Below are 14,909 nucleotides of genomic sequence, written 5' to 3'. Positions count from 1 at the left end.
AATGACACAACTACTTTGGAATATAGTTCAGTGATTTCTTACAAAACTGAAAATATTCTTACTATAATGATCCAAAAATTACACTTCTTGGGGTTTACCCGAAGGAATTGAAAACTTATATCCACACTAAAAACCTGCACATAGATTTTATAGCAAGTTTATTCAGGTAAAACCTGGAAGCAACCAAGTCTTCCTCCAGTAGGTGAATGGATAAATAAAATGTGGTACATCTGAACAATGGAATATTAAAGTACTAAAAGGAAATGGGCTACATCAAGCCATGAAAAGACTTGGAGGAACCTTAAATGCTTGTTACTAAGTGACAGAAGCCAATATTAAGGCTGTATACTGTATGATTCTACCTGTATGACGTTCTGGAAAAGGCAAATCTATGGAGACAGCAAAACAGTTGGGAGGGAGTGAGTCATGAATAGAGTACAGAGGCATTTTAGAACAGTGAGACTACTCTGTGATGCCATAACAGTATGTACATGTTTTTATACATTTTTCACAACTCATAGAATGTACAACACCAAGAGTGAATTCTAATGTAAACTAAAGGTTTAGGGTAGTGATGTGTCAATGGAGACTCATTAGTTGTAACTGACGAACCACTCTGGTGGGGTATGTTGATAACTGGGGAGGCTATGCATGTTTGGGGCAGGGGGTATATGAGGGATCTCTGTACTTTCTGCTCAGTTTTGCTGTGGACCTAAAACTGATCTAAAAATAGTCTATTTCCTTTTTTTCCCCTTAAATGTTTATTTTGTTGATTTTAGAGAGAGAGCAGGAGAGAGACAGGAACATGTTCCAGTATGAGCCCTGATTTGGGTATCGAACCGGCAATATCTGTACTTCGGGATGTTGCTCTCTAACCAACCAAGCAATCCAGCCAGGGCTAGTCTATTTCTTTTTTAAAAAGATTATGAGGAGTTATCGGTTAAAAAAAATAAAGAAAAGGAATGAAATCTGATATATGCTGCAACATGGATGAACCCTGAAAACATTTTGCTAAGAGAAGGGAGCCAGACACAAAAGGACAAGTGTGTGATTCCCTTTATATGAAGTGCTAGAGTAGCAAATTCATAGAGACTGAAGGTAGGACAGTAGTTACAGGGGGCTGGGAATGTTGGGAGTGGGTAGTTATTGTTTAACGTGTACAATTTTATTCTGGGATGGTAGAAAAGTTCTGAAGATAGTGGTGATGTTGCACAACAATGTGATTCTACTTGATGCCACTAAATTGTATACTGAAAGTGGTTAAACAGTAAATCTTGTGTATTTTACCATAATTTTTTTTAAAAAGGGGCCTGGTCTGTGGTGGCTCAGTGGATAGAGCATTGACCTAGAACGCTGAGGTCACTGGTTCAAAACCCTGGGTTTGCCTGGTCAAGGCACATAACAGCAAGCAGCAAGCAGCGTACAATTAAAGTGAAGCAGCTATAAGTTGATGCTTCTTACTCTCCTGTTCTCTCCTATCTGTAAAATCAATAAATAAAATCTTAAAAAAAAGAAGAAGAAGAAGAAAGAAAGGCATGTGTTTTTGGATCTGCTCAGGCATCTTGAATAGAATCTCTAAGAATGGGTCTCAGAAGGCAAAAAAACCCCACGTTTTTTAGGTAGTTGTTATGCATAGTTTAGGTAAAGAGCCACTGATACCTGGGATTCTATAATGCAAAGTAGACTAAACTGGATTTTGTTGGTATATCTTTATTTTTTTGTTTTTTTTTTTTGTATTTTTCCGAAGCTGGAAGCGGGGAGGCAGACTCCCACATGCACCCGACCGGGATCTACCTGGCATGCCCACCAGGGGGCGATGCTCTACCCATCTGGGGTGTTGCTCTGTTGTATCCAGAGCCATTCTAGTACCTGAGACGGAGGCCATGGAGCCATCCTCAGCACCCGGGCCAACTTTGCTCCAATGAAGCCTCGGCTGCGGGAGGGGAAGAGAGAGACAGAGAGGAAGGAGAGGGGGAGGGGTGGAGAAGCAGATGGGCGCTTCTCCTGTGTGCCCTGGCTGGGAATTGAACCCGGGATTCCTGCACGCCAGGCCGACACTCTACCACTGAGCCAACCGGCCAGGGCCTGTAGGTATATCTTTAAAGAGAAATTTATCAGAATGATGAGTTCGAGTACATACACTCTTCATGTTTTTATGTTCAGCTGTTACAGTTTGTACCTCACTGCATGTAGTAATGTGAAAAATAACTACTCATAATTATTTAGCATCTTTCAATGTAAAGTCCTTTCAGGTACATAATTTCATTTGATTATCCTCTGGAGATGGGTAATGATATTATCATTTTCAGGTAAGAAACTTGAGATTTAGTGGATTTAATAATTTGCCTAAGATCATACGGTTAAAGTCAGACCTCCAAGACAGGTCTTCTGTTAGCAGTCTCTAAGAAACTAGGAGGTCTTATTTAAATTATTATAAAGATCCTATCGATTTGTTTTGTGAACTGAGAAATATGAAGTTATTGAATGAATCATAAGACTTAATACTTTATTTTGTGGGCAAGACTTTATCATTTGACAGCTCTACTGTTCTTACCATGTTAGCAATGCTTAATATTTACAAAATTAAAATATACTGATTTTAAATAAGGAAGTATTTTTATGAAATACAAACATGTAATACTAAATAAATACTGATTGATGCCAGTCATCAGGAAATGTGGAGCAAATCCAACGTTCTGTGGCATTTTCTTCTCTTGCATTGAAATGATCTCTATACCTAGACTATTTGTATATAGTATGCTTTTTCATAAATGTGACTATTCTTTTAGAGCTTCCCTCTGGAGTATGTATTTGTTAGAGTTGAGTCCAGGAGTCAGTAGATACTCTTTTTTGCCAGAGACATCTAGCTGTGTTCTAGAATAGTAGCAAGATGTAGGGGAAAGTCACTTCTAACACTCCTGTTTTAGAATTATACCCCTTGTAGCCTTGCTGTCTACCAGGACGGAATTGATGGGGTAAGGGCTTTTCTTTCTTTCTTTTTTTTTTTTTTTTTTGTATTTTTCCGAAGTTGGAAACGGGGAGGCAGTCAGACAGACTCCCGCATGTACCCCACCGGGATCCACCCGGCATGCCCACCAGGGGGCGATGCTCTGTCCATCTTGGGGGCGTCGCTCTGCCGCAATCAGAGCCATTCTAGCACCTGAGGCAGAGGCCACAGAGCCATCCTCAGTACCCGGGCAAACTTTGCTCCAATGGAGCCTTGGCTGTGGGAGGGGAAGAGAGAGACAGAGAGGAAGGAGAGGGGGAGGGGTGGAGAAGCAGATGGGTGCTTCTCCTGTGTGCCCTCGCCGGGAATCGAACCCGGGATTCCTACATGCCAGGCCGACGCTCTACCACTGAGCCAACTGGCCAGGGCAGGGTAAGGGCATTTATACCATTAAAATGTCTTTAATTTCTTCTAGAGAGTATGGATGGCCGGGGGGAAAAAAGAGTTTTCTTTCGTTTCTTGTGACATTTTTATTTTACAGAGATTTACTATCTAATCACTAATTGCTATTTTGATTAGACATTATATGATAAAAAATTTTAAATATTATTTTAGACTTGTTTACCCATATATTAAACTATTTGTTTGCTAATTTCCTGTCTCAAAGATAACTCAAGCATAATGAAGTCCAGAACTAAACTGTTAATCTCCTATTCACCTTCCTGCTTACTGAAAAATCTGTTCTTCTAATAGTATACCTCATCTTTGTAAGTGCATCTGCATCTGGTGCAACTGGTGCATTATGGGCCCTACCCAACCTTCTTATTTTATCCCCTTCATGTCCGTGCATGCTGTTCCCTGTCTTAGACTATTATCTCTCTCATTTCACCAACCTACTTTTCACTTAAATTCTACTCAACCGCCAGTTTCTTTAGTCTTCCTTTCCAGAACTACTAGGTTAACTTAGGCCCCCTTTTATGAGCCTCGTGGTATCCTCTAATAAGAACAGTGTATGGCCCTGACAGGTTGGCTCAGTGGTAGAGCGTCGGCCTGGCGTGCAGAAGTCCCGGGTTCAATTCCTGGCCAGGGCACACAGGAGAAGCGCCCATCTGCTTCTCCACCCCTCCCCCTCTCCTTCCTCTCTGTCTCTCTCTTCCCCTCCTACAGCTGAGGCTCCATTGGAGCAAAGATGGCCCGGGCACTGGGGATGGCTCCTTGGCCTCTGCCCCAGGTGCTAGAGTGGCTCTGGTCGCAACACAGCGACGCCCCGGAGGGGCAGAGCATCGCCCCCTGGTGGGCGTGCCGGGTGAATCTCGGTCAGGCGCATGCGGGAGTCTGTCTGTCTCTCCCCGTTTCCCGCTTCAGAAAAATACAAAAAAAAAGAACAGTGTAGCCTGACCAGGTGGTGGTGCAGTGGATAGAGTGTCGGACTGGAATACAGAGAACCCAGGTTCAAAATCCTGAGATCGCCGCTTGACCATGGGCTCGTCCAGCTTGAGCTGTGATCACCAGCTTGAGCGCAGGGTTGCTGGATTGAGCCCAAAGGTCTCTGCCTTGAAGCCCTAGGTCACTGACTTGAGCAAAGGGTCACTCACTCTGCTGTAGCGCCCAGTCAAGGCACATATGAGAAAGCAATCATTAAACAACTAAGGAGCCACAGCGAAGAATTGATGCTTCTCATCTCTCTCCCTTCCTGTCTGTCCATATCTGTCTCTCTCTCTGACTCTCTCACTGTCTCTGTCAAAAAAAAAAAAAAAAAGGAACAGTGTAGCTACAGCTAACATTAAGTAAAACTGACTGTACAGATACATAATATTATCAGAAGGATTAATTAATTTGCTCAAGATTACACCCTGGTAATTGAAAGAACTGAGACAATTTAGTCCACATTAAACTCTTTATTACTCTGCCTCTTATTATGTAGTTATTTTTGTGATTAATGTCTTGTTTCCCTACTATATTTCTAAGGTGTGAGAGGGAAAGGACTATGTCTATGACAAATTCTTAGTATCTAGCACAGTATCTGTTGGGCACATCCGTGTGTGTACATGTATCATATTTTGGACATAGCCTCTTTTACTCAGATAGTATGAAAATGGTCCTGGCCAGTTAGCTCAGTCTGTTAGAGTGTCATCCTGAAATACCAAGGTTGCTGGTTCGTTCCCCAGTCAGGGCACATATGGGAAGTGACCAGTGAGTTCACAACTAAGTGCCAATAACAAATGAATACTTCCCTCTCACTCTCTCCCTTCCTCTTTCTATCTCTAAAATCAATCAACAACAAAATAAAGTATGATAATAGATTACATTTATAAGTGAAATTCACCAATGACAGCAACCATTTTTCCTTCTAGAAATAAAAGTGTAAATATGGAGAAATCTATTTAGTTTGTTTAGTAAATCAATTTACTGTTAGTGATCACACATCAAGGGACTGGGACTATTTGAAGAAATTTGAATGTGAATTTATGCCTTTGATTCACTAGATTTTAGAATCTAATGCTTAGAGGTTATAAGCAATCAACTGATGAACCTTACTAGAAAGATATTCAGGTCACAGACTGCCTACCACCTTTTGGAATTTTGGAGAAAACTGACAAAGAATGGGCAATGGGCACACATGTATTATGAATTTCTACGCCAGCTTTAAAGATGCCTCTTGGGATGGGATTGGAACTTAAAATAGGATAGGATGGATAGAAGCACTGGGGGTGGGGGATTTTATAAAGCACTCCTACCTGTGTTGGGCATTACTGATAAGGGATTTCTGCAACATTTAGAAAACTCTTGAGTGTGAAGATTAAGAAGATGCTTGAAGAAGAACAAAAAAACCAGAGATTCTTTTCTTGAGTCAGTTCTTTGTTTTATTGGTGGGAACTCTGTTATCACAAAGTCATAAAAATTTGTTTGGGAAGGTCATACGTATTGTTTTTAGAACAAAACAAATGAAAGATGATATGAACTTGGCACTTGATACATGTTTGGAATTTGATGTGTGTAGTTCTTTTCTGTGGGAAAGGACTTAGAATATTGTCTTTCCCATGACTAATGTACACACAGCAAAAAATCATGAAACAATTTACTTAAATGAAATGAAAATTTTTCATGTTTATTTTTATGTACATATATTGATTGACTTACGACCTATGCAACTCACGACAACCACAGTCGCTAGCCATGACTGCTCCGCATCTGGCAGCACAAGCATTGCCCAGTTGGGCGTATGATAGTGCGGACCAGCTTCCAGCAGCACTACCATCTCCACGTGCACCATTTCAACTGTTATCCCAGACTCGGTACAGCAATTTGTGTTTTGTGTCTTGGATATTTTGCATCAAACCCCTCCCAAAATGTCTACCAAGAGGAAATTGTCTTTGCAAATATTAAACCAGTTGTACTAGTAATGCAGTGTTTTACTTAAACCTGACAAATGTAAAAATAAGAAACAAATGGTGTAGAGATGATACAAATGATATAAAATGAACAAATAAAATTATGATATATAACAATAATAAAAAATTATGATAAAATATGACTTAAAGATTTTTATAACATCATTTCACAGTATTGTACATATAGCCTACTCAACTTACAACCAAATCGTGTTACAACCGGTCTGTCGGAACCAATCGTGGTCGTAAGTCGAGCACTAGCTGTATACACATATACATACATTTTGTAACATTTATGTGCAAAAGTGTAATATTATGTACAAAAGTAAATATTATGTACTTGTAAAAGTACATAAATATGACACAATTATTTTCAGTAGTTTGGGGGGGCAGTGAAGATAGTTGGTTCATCTCCTTTTTTTCTTTCTTTTCATCCCACCCCTCACCTGCCAGACCTTCTAATACATGTTTGTAACCCAGGTTATATTATTTCATTTTTTTCTCCATGTTGTCATGTTCATGCCCAAATGTATATCTGTAATCTGTGTATGTCGATCATTCCCTGTACTTCTGATTTTTTGTCTTACACAAGAATACCTTGTGGAAATCTGTCAAATGGCAAAGCTCTAATTTACTCTTTTTAAGGGCTACATAACTGTTAGTTTGCCAGTGCGGCTGAAACAAAGAACCCCATATAGGCCCCAAGAAATGAAAAAATATTTTAGTCCAGTTTTATTTATGGAAAAGATGTAAGTTCTCTAACTTGTTTTATTTTTGTCTTTAAAGTTTTTTTACAGAAGATTTCTGCTTTTTTAAATAAACCTCAGAATGAGAAGAATTAATAAGCATCTAAAGCATCAAACATTGACTAAACAATCATAACACTGAGAAAGATTTAACAATCCAAATCTTTATTGTTTACTGTCATAAAGGTTTTGAGAGTACCAGTTTTATTTCAAATTCTCCTGTTATATTTATAAATAAAAGTAGCAAATCAGGGCTCAAGCTATGACAAAAACAATCTAGAAGCCTTTCTAATCTTCAGAGAGCCATTAGCTGGAAAGGGCTATTAAAGATTCATCAGAAGTCAACATAGTATTTTCTAGCAGTTTACCCAAGGGGTTCCTGGATACACTTAAAAGACTCATATATCAAACTAGGAATTGATTTCGACCTAATCTCTTTGCTTTTACAGATTCCACAAAATTTGGCAATAATAGCCAACAAAATTGCTTCTGAATCTGTTAGAAATTACTAGAGACAAAATGAACTGACAAAATAGAAGCAGACAGTCCTTAAGGAAGGTTTAAAATTTAATGGGTGGCATTTTTAGTTGAATTTGATGATTGTATCTTAAAAGAATAACTGTCATGATCATATGAAATTCTTATTGATGGCTATCAACTAATTTTAGTGAAAATTTTGCATTTATTTTACTTAAATTACCTAAAGTATTTGCATTTAAAGAAGTATATGAAGTTTTCTATGTTGGCAAATGTAAGTATAAAATATAATATTTTTGGAAAATGCAAGTAAAGGAAAACTCACATCTAGTTTCAACCCAGTTCTAATTGCTTATTTTAATTGCATGTGTGCAACATCCACCTACTCTCTCAGTGAACATCAGCTGTAGATGGCTTCAGAAGTCTGTCATGAGATTTAGTAGGGTAACCTATTCTGTATAATCTTGAATAATTTGGATCATTTGATCTATTAAATATCATTGAGTACCATTTAGACCAGCGGTTCTCAACCTGTGGGTCACGACCCCAGCGGGGTCGTTTAAAGGCATCGGAAAATACATAATGCATATCAGGTATTTACATTCCGAATCATAACTGTAGCAAAATTACAGTTATGAAGTAGCCACCAAAATTATTTTTTGGTTTGGGGTCACCGCAACATGAGGAACTGTATTGCGGGGTCACGGCATTAGAATGGTTGAGAACCAGTGATTTAGAAGGAATGGAACACTATCTGTAACACTATCTCATAGAAGTGTTTTTTACTTTCTCTGTATGGAAATGCAATGCTACTTCTGTCTGTTCATTAAAGAATGGTATCTTCCTTGAAAAAATAGAGCAGAGTCTGTGAATTTCAGGGTTTGGTGCTCTGCTTATCTTTAAACATTTACCATTGCTCATGTTTTTCAGTCAGGTTTTGAAGTATTTTTTTTTTTGAAGAAGTAAAATAATTTATTAGTCTCTTGTATAAATGAACTTTGAGACCCTAATTTGACAGGTTTAAGATATGATATAGTCTGACCAATGGTGGCACAATGGATAGAGCATCAACCTGGGGACGCTGAGGTCTAGGTTCAAAACCATAAGGTCGCCAGTTTGCACATGGGATCATCAACATGACCCCATGGTTGCTGGCTTGAGCCCAAAGGTCACTGGCTTGAGCCCAAGGTATCTGGCTTGAGCAAGGGGTCACTGGCTTGGCTGGAGCCCCCCAGTCAAGGCACATATGAGAAACAATCAATGAATAACTAAAGTGCCACAACCATGAGTTGATTCTTCTCATCTCTCTTCCCTCCTGTCTGTCTGTCTGTCTTACTAAAAGAAAAAAAGAAGAGATATAATGTCCAGAAACTTAGAAAAACAGTTGACATTGTGCATTATTTGCCAAATATGTTGTTTAGCTGTTAATAACCATCAACAAATAATACATTTTGAATTTGAATTTCTCAAACTTTATGTCATTCAAACAAGGTGTCAAACTGAACATTTGAACTCTGTGTGCCTGAATTAGAAATACTATCAAGTTTTTGTTTGTTTTTTAACCATAGACTTTCAGCACTGTGGTTATATACAGTTCATTTGATTCCATATACCAGAGTAGAATATTAGGTCCATATAAGCAGGGACTACTTTTGATTCATCTCTATACAGACATACCTCAGAGATATTGTGAGTTTGGTACAAGGCCACCACAATAAAACAAATAGGACAGTAGAATGAGTCACACAAATTTTTTGGTTTGCTAATCAATATATAAGTTGTACTTATACTATACTGTAGTGTACAAACTGTGCAATAGCATTATATCTAAAATAACAACGTACATGCCTTAATAAATATTTTATTGCTAAAAATGCTACCTTACATCCTCTGAAGTCTGAGCCTTCAGTGAGTTGTAATTGCTTTGCTATTGAAGGGTCTTGCCTCTATGTTGATGGCTGCTGACTGATGAGGGTGGTGGTTATTGAAGTTTGGGCTGGCTGTGAGAATTTCTTAAAATAAGATAACAATGAAGTTTGCTGCATCGGCTGATCCTTCATGAACGATTTCTCTAGTATGTGATAGTGTTTTACCACAGTATAACTTCTTTCAAAATTGGAGTCGATTCTCTTAAACCCTTCCACTGCTTTATCTACTAAATTTATTGTAATATTCTTTTTTTTTTTTCAAGACTTTATTTATTCATTTTAGAGAGGCGAGAAGGAGGGGAGAGAGAGAGAGAGAGAAGAGGGGAGGAGCAGGAAGCATCAACTCCCATATGTGCCCTGACCAGGCAATCCCAGGGCTTTGAACCAACGACCTTCAGCATTCCAGGTCTATGCCTTATCCACTGCGCCACCACAGGTCAGGCGTAATATTCTAAATCCTATCCTCACCAGGAATAGATTTCATCTCAAGGAAACGACTTTCTTTCCTTACTCATAAGAAGCAACTCCTTCTCCATTAAAGTTTTGAGATTGAAGCAATCCAATCACATCTTCAGGCTCCACTTTTAATTCTGGTTCTCCTGTAATTTCTACCATGTCTATAGTTACTTCCTTACTGAAGGCTTCAACCTCTCAAAGTTATCCAGGAGGGTTGGAATCAACTTCTTTTGAGGTCCTGTTAAATTTGATATTTTGACCTTTTTCTGTGAATCATGAATGTTCTGAATCCTTTTCAGAAGGTTTTCAACTTACTTTGCCCCAATCTGTCACAGGGATCACTACCTATAACATCTAAAGCCTTACAAAATGTTTTTCTTAATAACGCTTAAAAGTTGAAATTACTTCTTGACCTATGGGTTGCAGAATTTATGTTGTGTTAGCAAGCATGAAAATAACAATAATCTCATACAACTCCATCAGAACTCTTGGGTAACTAGGTTCATTGTCAATGAGAACTATAATGAAAGGAATCTACAGTGGGCTTAAAATATTCAGTAAACCATGTTATTAAGCAGATGTTCTCTCATTCAGGGTTTGCTGCTCCATTTATAGAGCATAGGCAGAGTAGCTACAGCATAATTCTGAAGGGCCCTAGGACTTTTAGAATGGTAAATGAACATTGGCTTCAACTTTAAGTCACCAGCTGCGTTAGCATCTAACTAGAGAGGCATCCTATCCTTGGAAGTTTTGAAGCCAGGCATTGACTTCTCTAGCTGTAAAAGTCCTAGTTAGCATATTCTTCCAATACAATGTTTTTTTTTCATCTACATTGAAAATCTGTTGTGGAGCTTAGCCACTTTCATTAATTATCTTAACTAGATCTGGATAATTTGCTGCAGCTTCTACAATAGCATTTGCTGCTTTACCTTGCGCTTGCTTCCTTACTAAGCTTAATAATTTCTAGCTTTTGATTTAAAGTGAGAGATGTGTGACTCTTCCTTTTACTTGAACACTTAGAGGCCATGGTAAGGTTATTAATTGGCCTAATCTCAATATCGATGTGTCTATCAGAATAAAGAGGCCCAAGGGGAGGGAGAGAGACAGGGAACAGCCAGTTAGTAGAGCAGTCAGAACACACACAACAGTTATTAAGTTCATTGTCTTATATGGGCATAGATCATGGTACCCCAAAACAATTAAGTGGTAATATCAAAGATCACTGATCACAGGCTACTGTAACATACAATAATAATAATGAAAAGTTTGAAATATTTTGCAAGTTACCAAAATGTGACACAAGTAAGGAAATGCTGTTGGAAAATGGTATCAATAGACTTGCTCAATGCAGAGTTGCCACAAACCTTCAATTTGTAAAAGCTGCAATATCTGCAAAGTGTAATAAAGTGAAGTACAATAAAATGAGGTGTGCATATATATCCAGCACCTAATAGAAGGTTTGGTATTTAATAGGTTCAATAAATCAGGTAAATGAATGAGATTAATTCTGCCTTAGAAAAAGACAAGAAACAAGGATGTCTTCCCAAATGAGGTTGAGATCTGGGTTTGAAAGTCAAATTTAAGTAAATGAAAGAGTAAGAGAATGAATGATAGACATGGAAAACAGTGTAAATGAAACTGCCTGCCATGTTTTAGCTAACTGAAAATAGTTTGAATTGCTTCACATAACATGTAAATTGAAGCAGCTGGAGATGGAACCACAATTATGAAGAATTATGTTATTTCCATGGGTTTCTTTGAAAAACAAAAACATTGTCATTTTTTTTAATAACCTAATCAACTTACACTTTCATGAACACTTTCTTTTTTTTTTTTTTTTTAATAAATTTTTATTAATGGTAATGGGATGACATTAATAAATCAGGGTACATATATTCAAAGAAAACATGTCTAGGTTATTTTGTCATCAAATTATGTTGCAAACCCCTCGCCCAAAGTCAGATTGTCCTCCGTCACCCTCTATCTAGTTCTCTGTGCCCCTCCCCCTCCCCCTAACTCTCTCCCTCCCTCCCTCCCATGTCCTCCCTCCCCCCCCACCCTTGGTAACCACCACACTCTTGTCCATGTCTCTTAGTCTCATTTTTATGTTCCACCAATATATGGAATCATGTAGTTCTTGTTTTTTTCTGATTTGCTTATTTCACTCCTTATAATGTTATCAAGATCCCACCATTTTGCTGTAAATGATCTGATGTCATCATTTCTAATGGCTGAGTAGTATTCCATAGCGTATATGTGCCACATCTTCTTTATCCAGTCTTCTATTGAAGGGCTTTTTGGTTGTTTCCATGTCTTGGCCACTGTGCATGAACACTTTCTAAAATGTGTTTTGAGGTACCTAAACCACATCCTCAAAGGACTTTTAATGTTAATTAGAATTATTGTTAATTAAATATTTTTATGTTAATATTTATCTCTAGCATTTTAGCTTTATGTTGGATTTTTAGTATCTTTAGTATTATAATACATTGTGATCCTTTGTGTGATCAATATCATTTTTACCTGTTCAAAATGGGTAAAATGATTTTACCTTTTGAGATTGTAAAGATTGTAGTACTGTGTTTACATTTATGACATGCCAGTGTTTAATTATGACAACAGATTTCTTTTTTTGTTTGTTTGTTTTGTATTTTTCCAAAGTGAGATGCCGGGGGGGGGGCAGACAGACAGACTCCCACATGCTCCCTACCAGGATCCACCCGGCATGCTCACTAAGGGGCGATGCTTGGCCCCTCTGGGGCGTTGCTCTGCTGCAATCAGAGCCATTCTGGCACGTGAGGCAGAGGCCATGGAGCCATCCTCAGTGCCCGGGCCCACTTTGCTCCAGTGGAGCCTTGGCTGCAGGAGGGAAAGAGAGATAGAGAGGAAGAAGAGGGGGGGAAAGGGTGGAGAAGCAGATGGGCACTTCTGCTGTGTGCCCTGGCCGGGAATCTAACCCGGGACTACCATACGCTGGGCCAAGACTCTACCACTGAGCCAACCGGTCAGGGCATGACAACATATTTCAAGCTACAATTTATATAGAAGCCCACTATATATTCAATAGATACAATTTATGGACATTCTACTCCTTATGCTGTTGGGGCTACTAGGGTACTCCCAGATTCCTTCAGGTTTGAAAGTCAAGGGTTTAGTGCAGGGGTCAGGAAACTTTTTGGCTGAGAGAGCCATGAACGCCACATATTTTAAAATGTAACTCTGTGAGAGCCATACAACGACCCGTGTACATTACGCATTATCCAATAAAAATTTGGTGTTGTACTGGAGGACAGCTGTGATTGGCTCCAGCCACCTGCAAACATGAACATGAGCGGTAGGAAATGAATGGATTGTAATACATGAGAATGTTTTATATTTTTGTTATTTTTTTTAATTAAAGATTTGTCTGTGAGTCAGATGCAGCCATCAAAAAGCCACATCTGGCTCGCGAGCCATAGGTTCCCAACCTCTGCTTTAGTGAAAGAATCCCAATCTAGAGGCCAGGAGGCCCAGGTTCAGTACTTACTAGTTAGCTATCTGCTAAATAGAGGTCATGAGTTAAAATGAGTTCTAAATGAGCCCCTTTTAATTCTAATATTGTATGGTTTTGTAAGTCTTTAGGTATCATTTGTGATGCTGGCACCTTGGACAGGAATGTAATCCCCAATTAGAGCTATATTTTCCAGGACCAGAGCTTAGTGAAACCAGGGGCTTTCTGTACTGTTTTCTCCACACCGACCTACACGCACACCACATTTGTGAGATGCAGTTCTATGTGTGAGATACAGTTTTTCTTGTTCAACTTTTGTAAGTTCTCCACCCCACCCCAGCCCCATGTTTCAGGTTTTGGTGGATAGGTGGAAATATCTAGGAAGTAATAAGTTTGGATCTAAAACTCAAGTGAGAAGTCAGGACTAGATTAGATTAGGAATCATACACACAGAAGATAGTATAAAATGTGGAAGAAAATGAGATTTCTTTGGGAAAGATAGTAAAAGAGAAGACAAAGATAGAATCCACATTTGAGGGGTGGAGGAAGATACAATTCTACAAGAATATGGAAAAGGAGCAAAGAAATGAGAATAGAGTAGATTTTGTCAATGATATTAAGAAAAGATAGTTTAAAAAATGAAAAAGACTTGACTGAGAGCCTTAAAAAATTGAATTTGTGAGTCAAACCATGTTCATGAGTACAAACCCATATTTAAAACAATTATTTGTTTTGTTTGTTTAATTAGATGAAACAAACCTACATTTTAATTACTTTGCTTTCTGTTTATAGGTCCAGGGGCAAGTTCATCCTACTCTTGAGTCTAGTGATGATGCTCTTCAGTATGTCGAAGAATTAATTTTGCAATTATTAAATATGCTATGCCAAGCTCAGCCCCGAAGTGTTTCAGATGTAGAGGTATGATAAATTTGCCTTGTATTTACCTTATACATATCTGATCTCTGTGTTTATTGTGAAGGGGAAAGAGTTTGCTCTTCAGTTTGTGTGTGTGTGTGTGTGTGTGTGTGTGTACATACATATATATAATATTTAAAAATTGAAGTTGAAATTTATTTTAACTTTGTATTGGGAGTATGATAGCTTGTTCATGTTTTAGCTGTCAGACCATTCGTGTTTTGCTTTTAATCTAAAATGAACTTTTTATTTATTTATTTTTTAAATTTATTCATTTTAGAGAGGTAGGAGAGGTGGGGGTGGGGAGAGAGGGAAAGAAGGACAGGGAGAGGGGGCAGGAAGCATCAACTCCCATATGTGCCTTGACCAGGCAAGGCTGGCGTTTTGAACTAGTGACCTTAGCATTCCAGGTCAATGCTTTATCCACTGTACCACCACAGGTCAGGCCCAAAATGAACTTTCATTGACCTCTAAACACTACTTCTTGATGCTTAGAATGATGATACACACACACAGACTTTTTTGTGTGTGTGTGATAGAGACAGAGAGAGAGGGACA

The 14,909-nt window shown here is 38.5% G+C and overlaps 1 protein-coding gene across 2 annotated transcripts in view; it reads left to right on the top strand.

The window, feature by feature from the left end:
- Positions 1–14,909, top strand: part of SOS1 (SOS Ras/Rac guanine nucleotide exchange factor 1) — a 117,368-nt gene that overhangs the window by 27,775 nt on the left and 74,684 nt on the right. For both annotated transcript variants that reach the window (XM_066266964.1, XM_066266963.1), the window contains exon 2: positions 14,229–14,354. In XM_066266964.1, coding sequence (XP_066123061.1) covers positions 14,229–14,354 — 126 coding nt within the window. The remainder of the gene's footprint in view (positions 1–14,228; positions 14,355–14,909) is intronic.

Source organism: Saccopteryx bilineata, chromosome 3 (genome assembly GCF_036850765.1).
Source record: "Saccopteryx bilineata isolate mSacBil1 chromosome 3, mSacBil1_pri_phased_curated, whole genome shotgun sequence".
Taxonomy (NCBI): Eukaryota; Metazoa; Chordata; class Mammalia; order Chiroptera; family Emballonuridae; genus Saccopteryx; species Saccopteryx bilineata.
The sequence above is the reverse complement of the archived record's forward strand: the minus strand, read 5'-3'. Positions and strand labels throughout refer to the sequence as shown.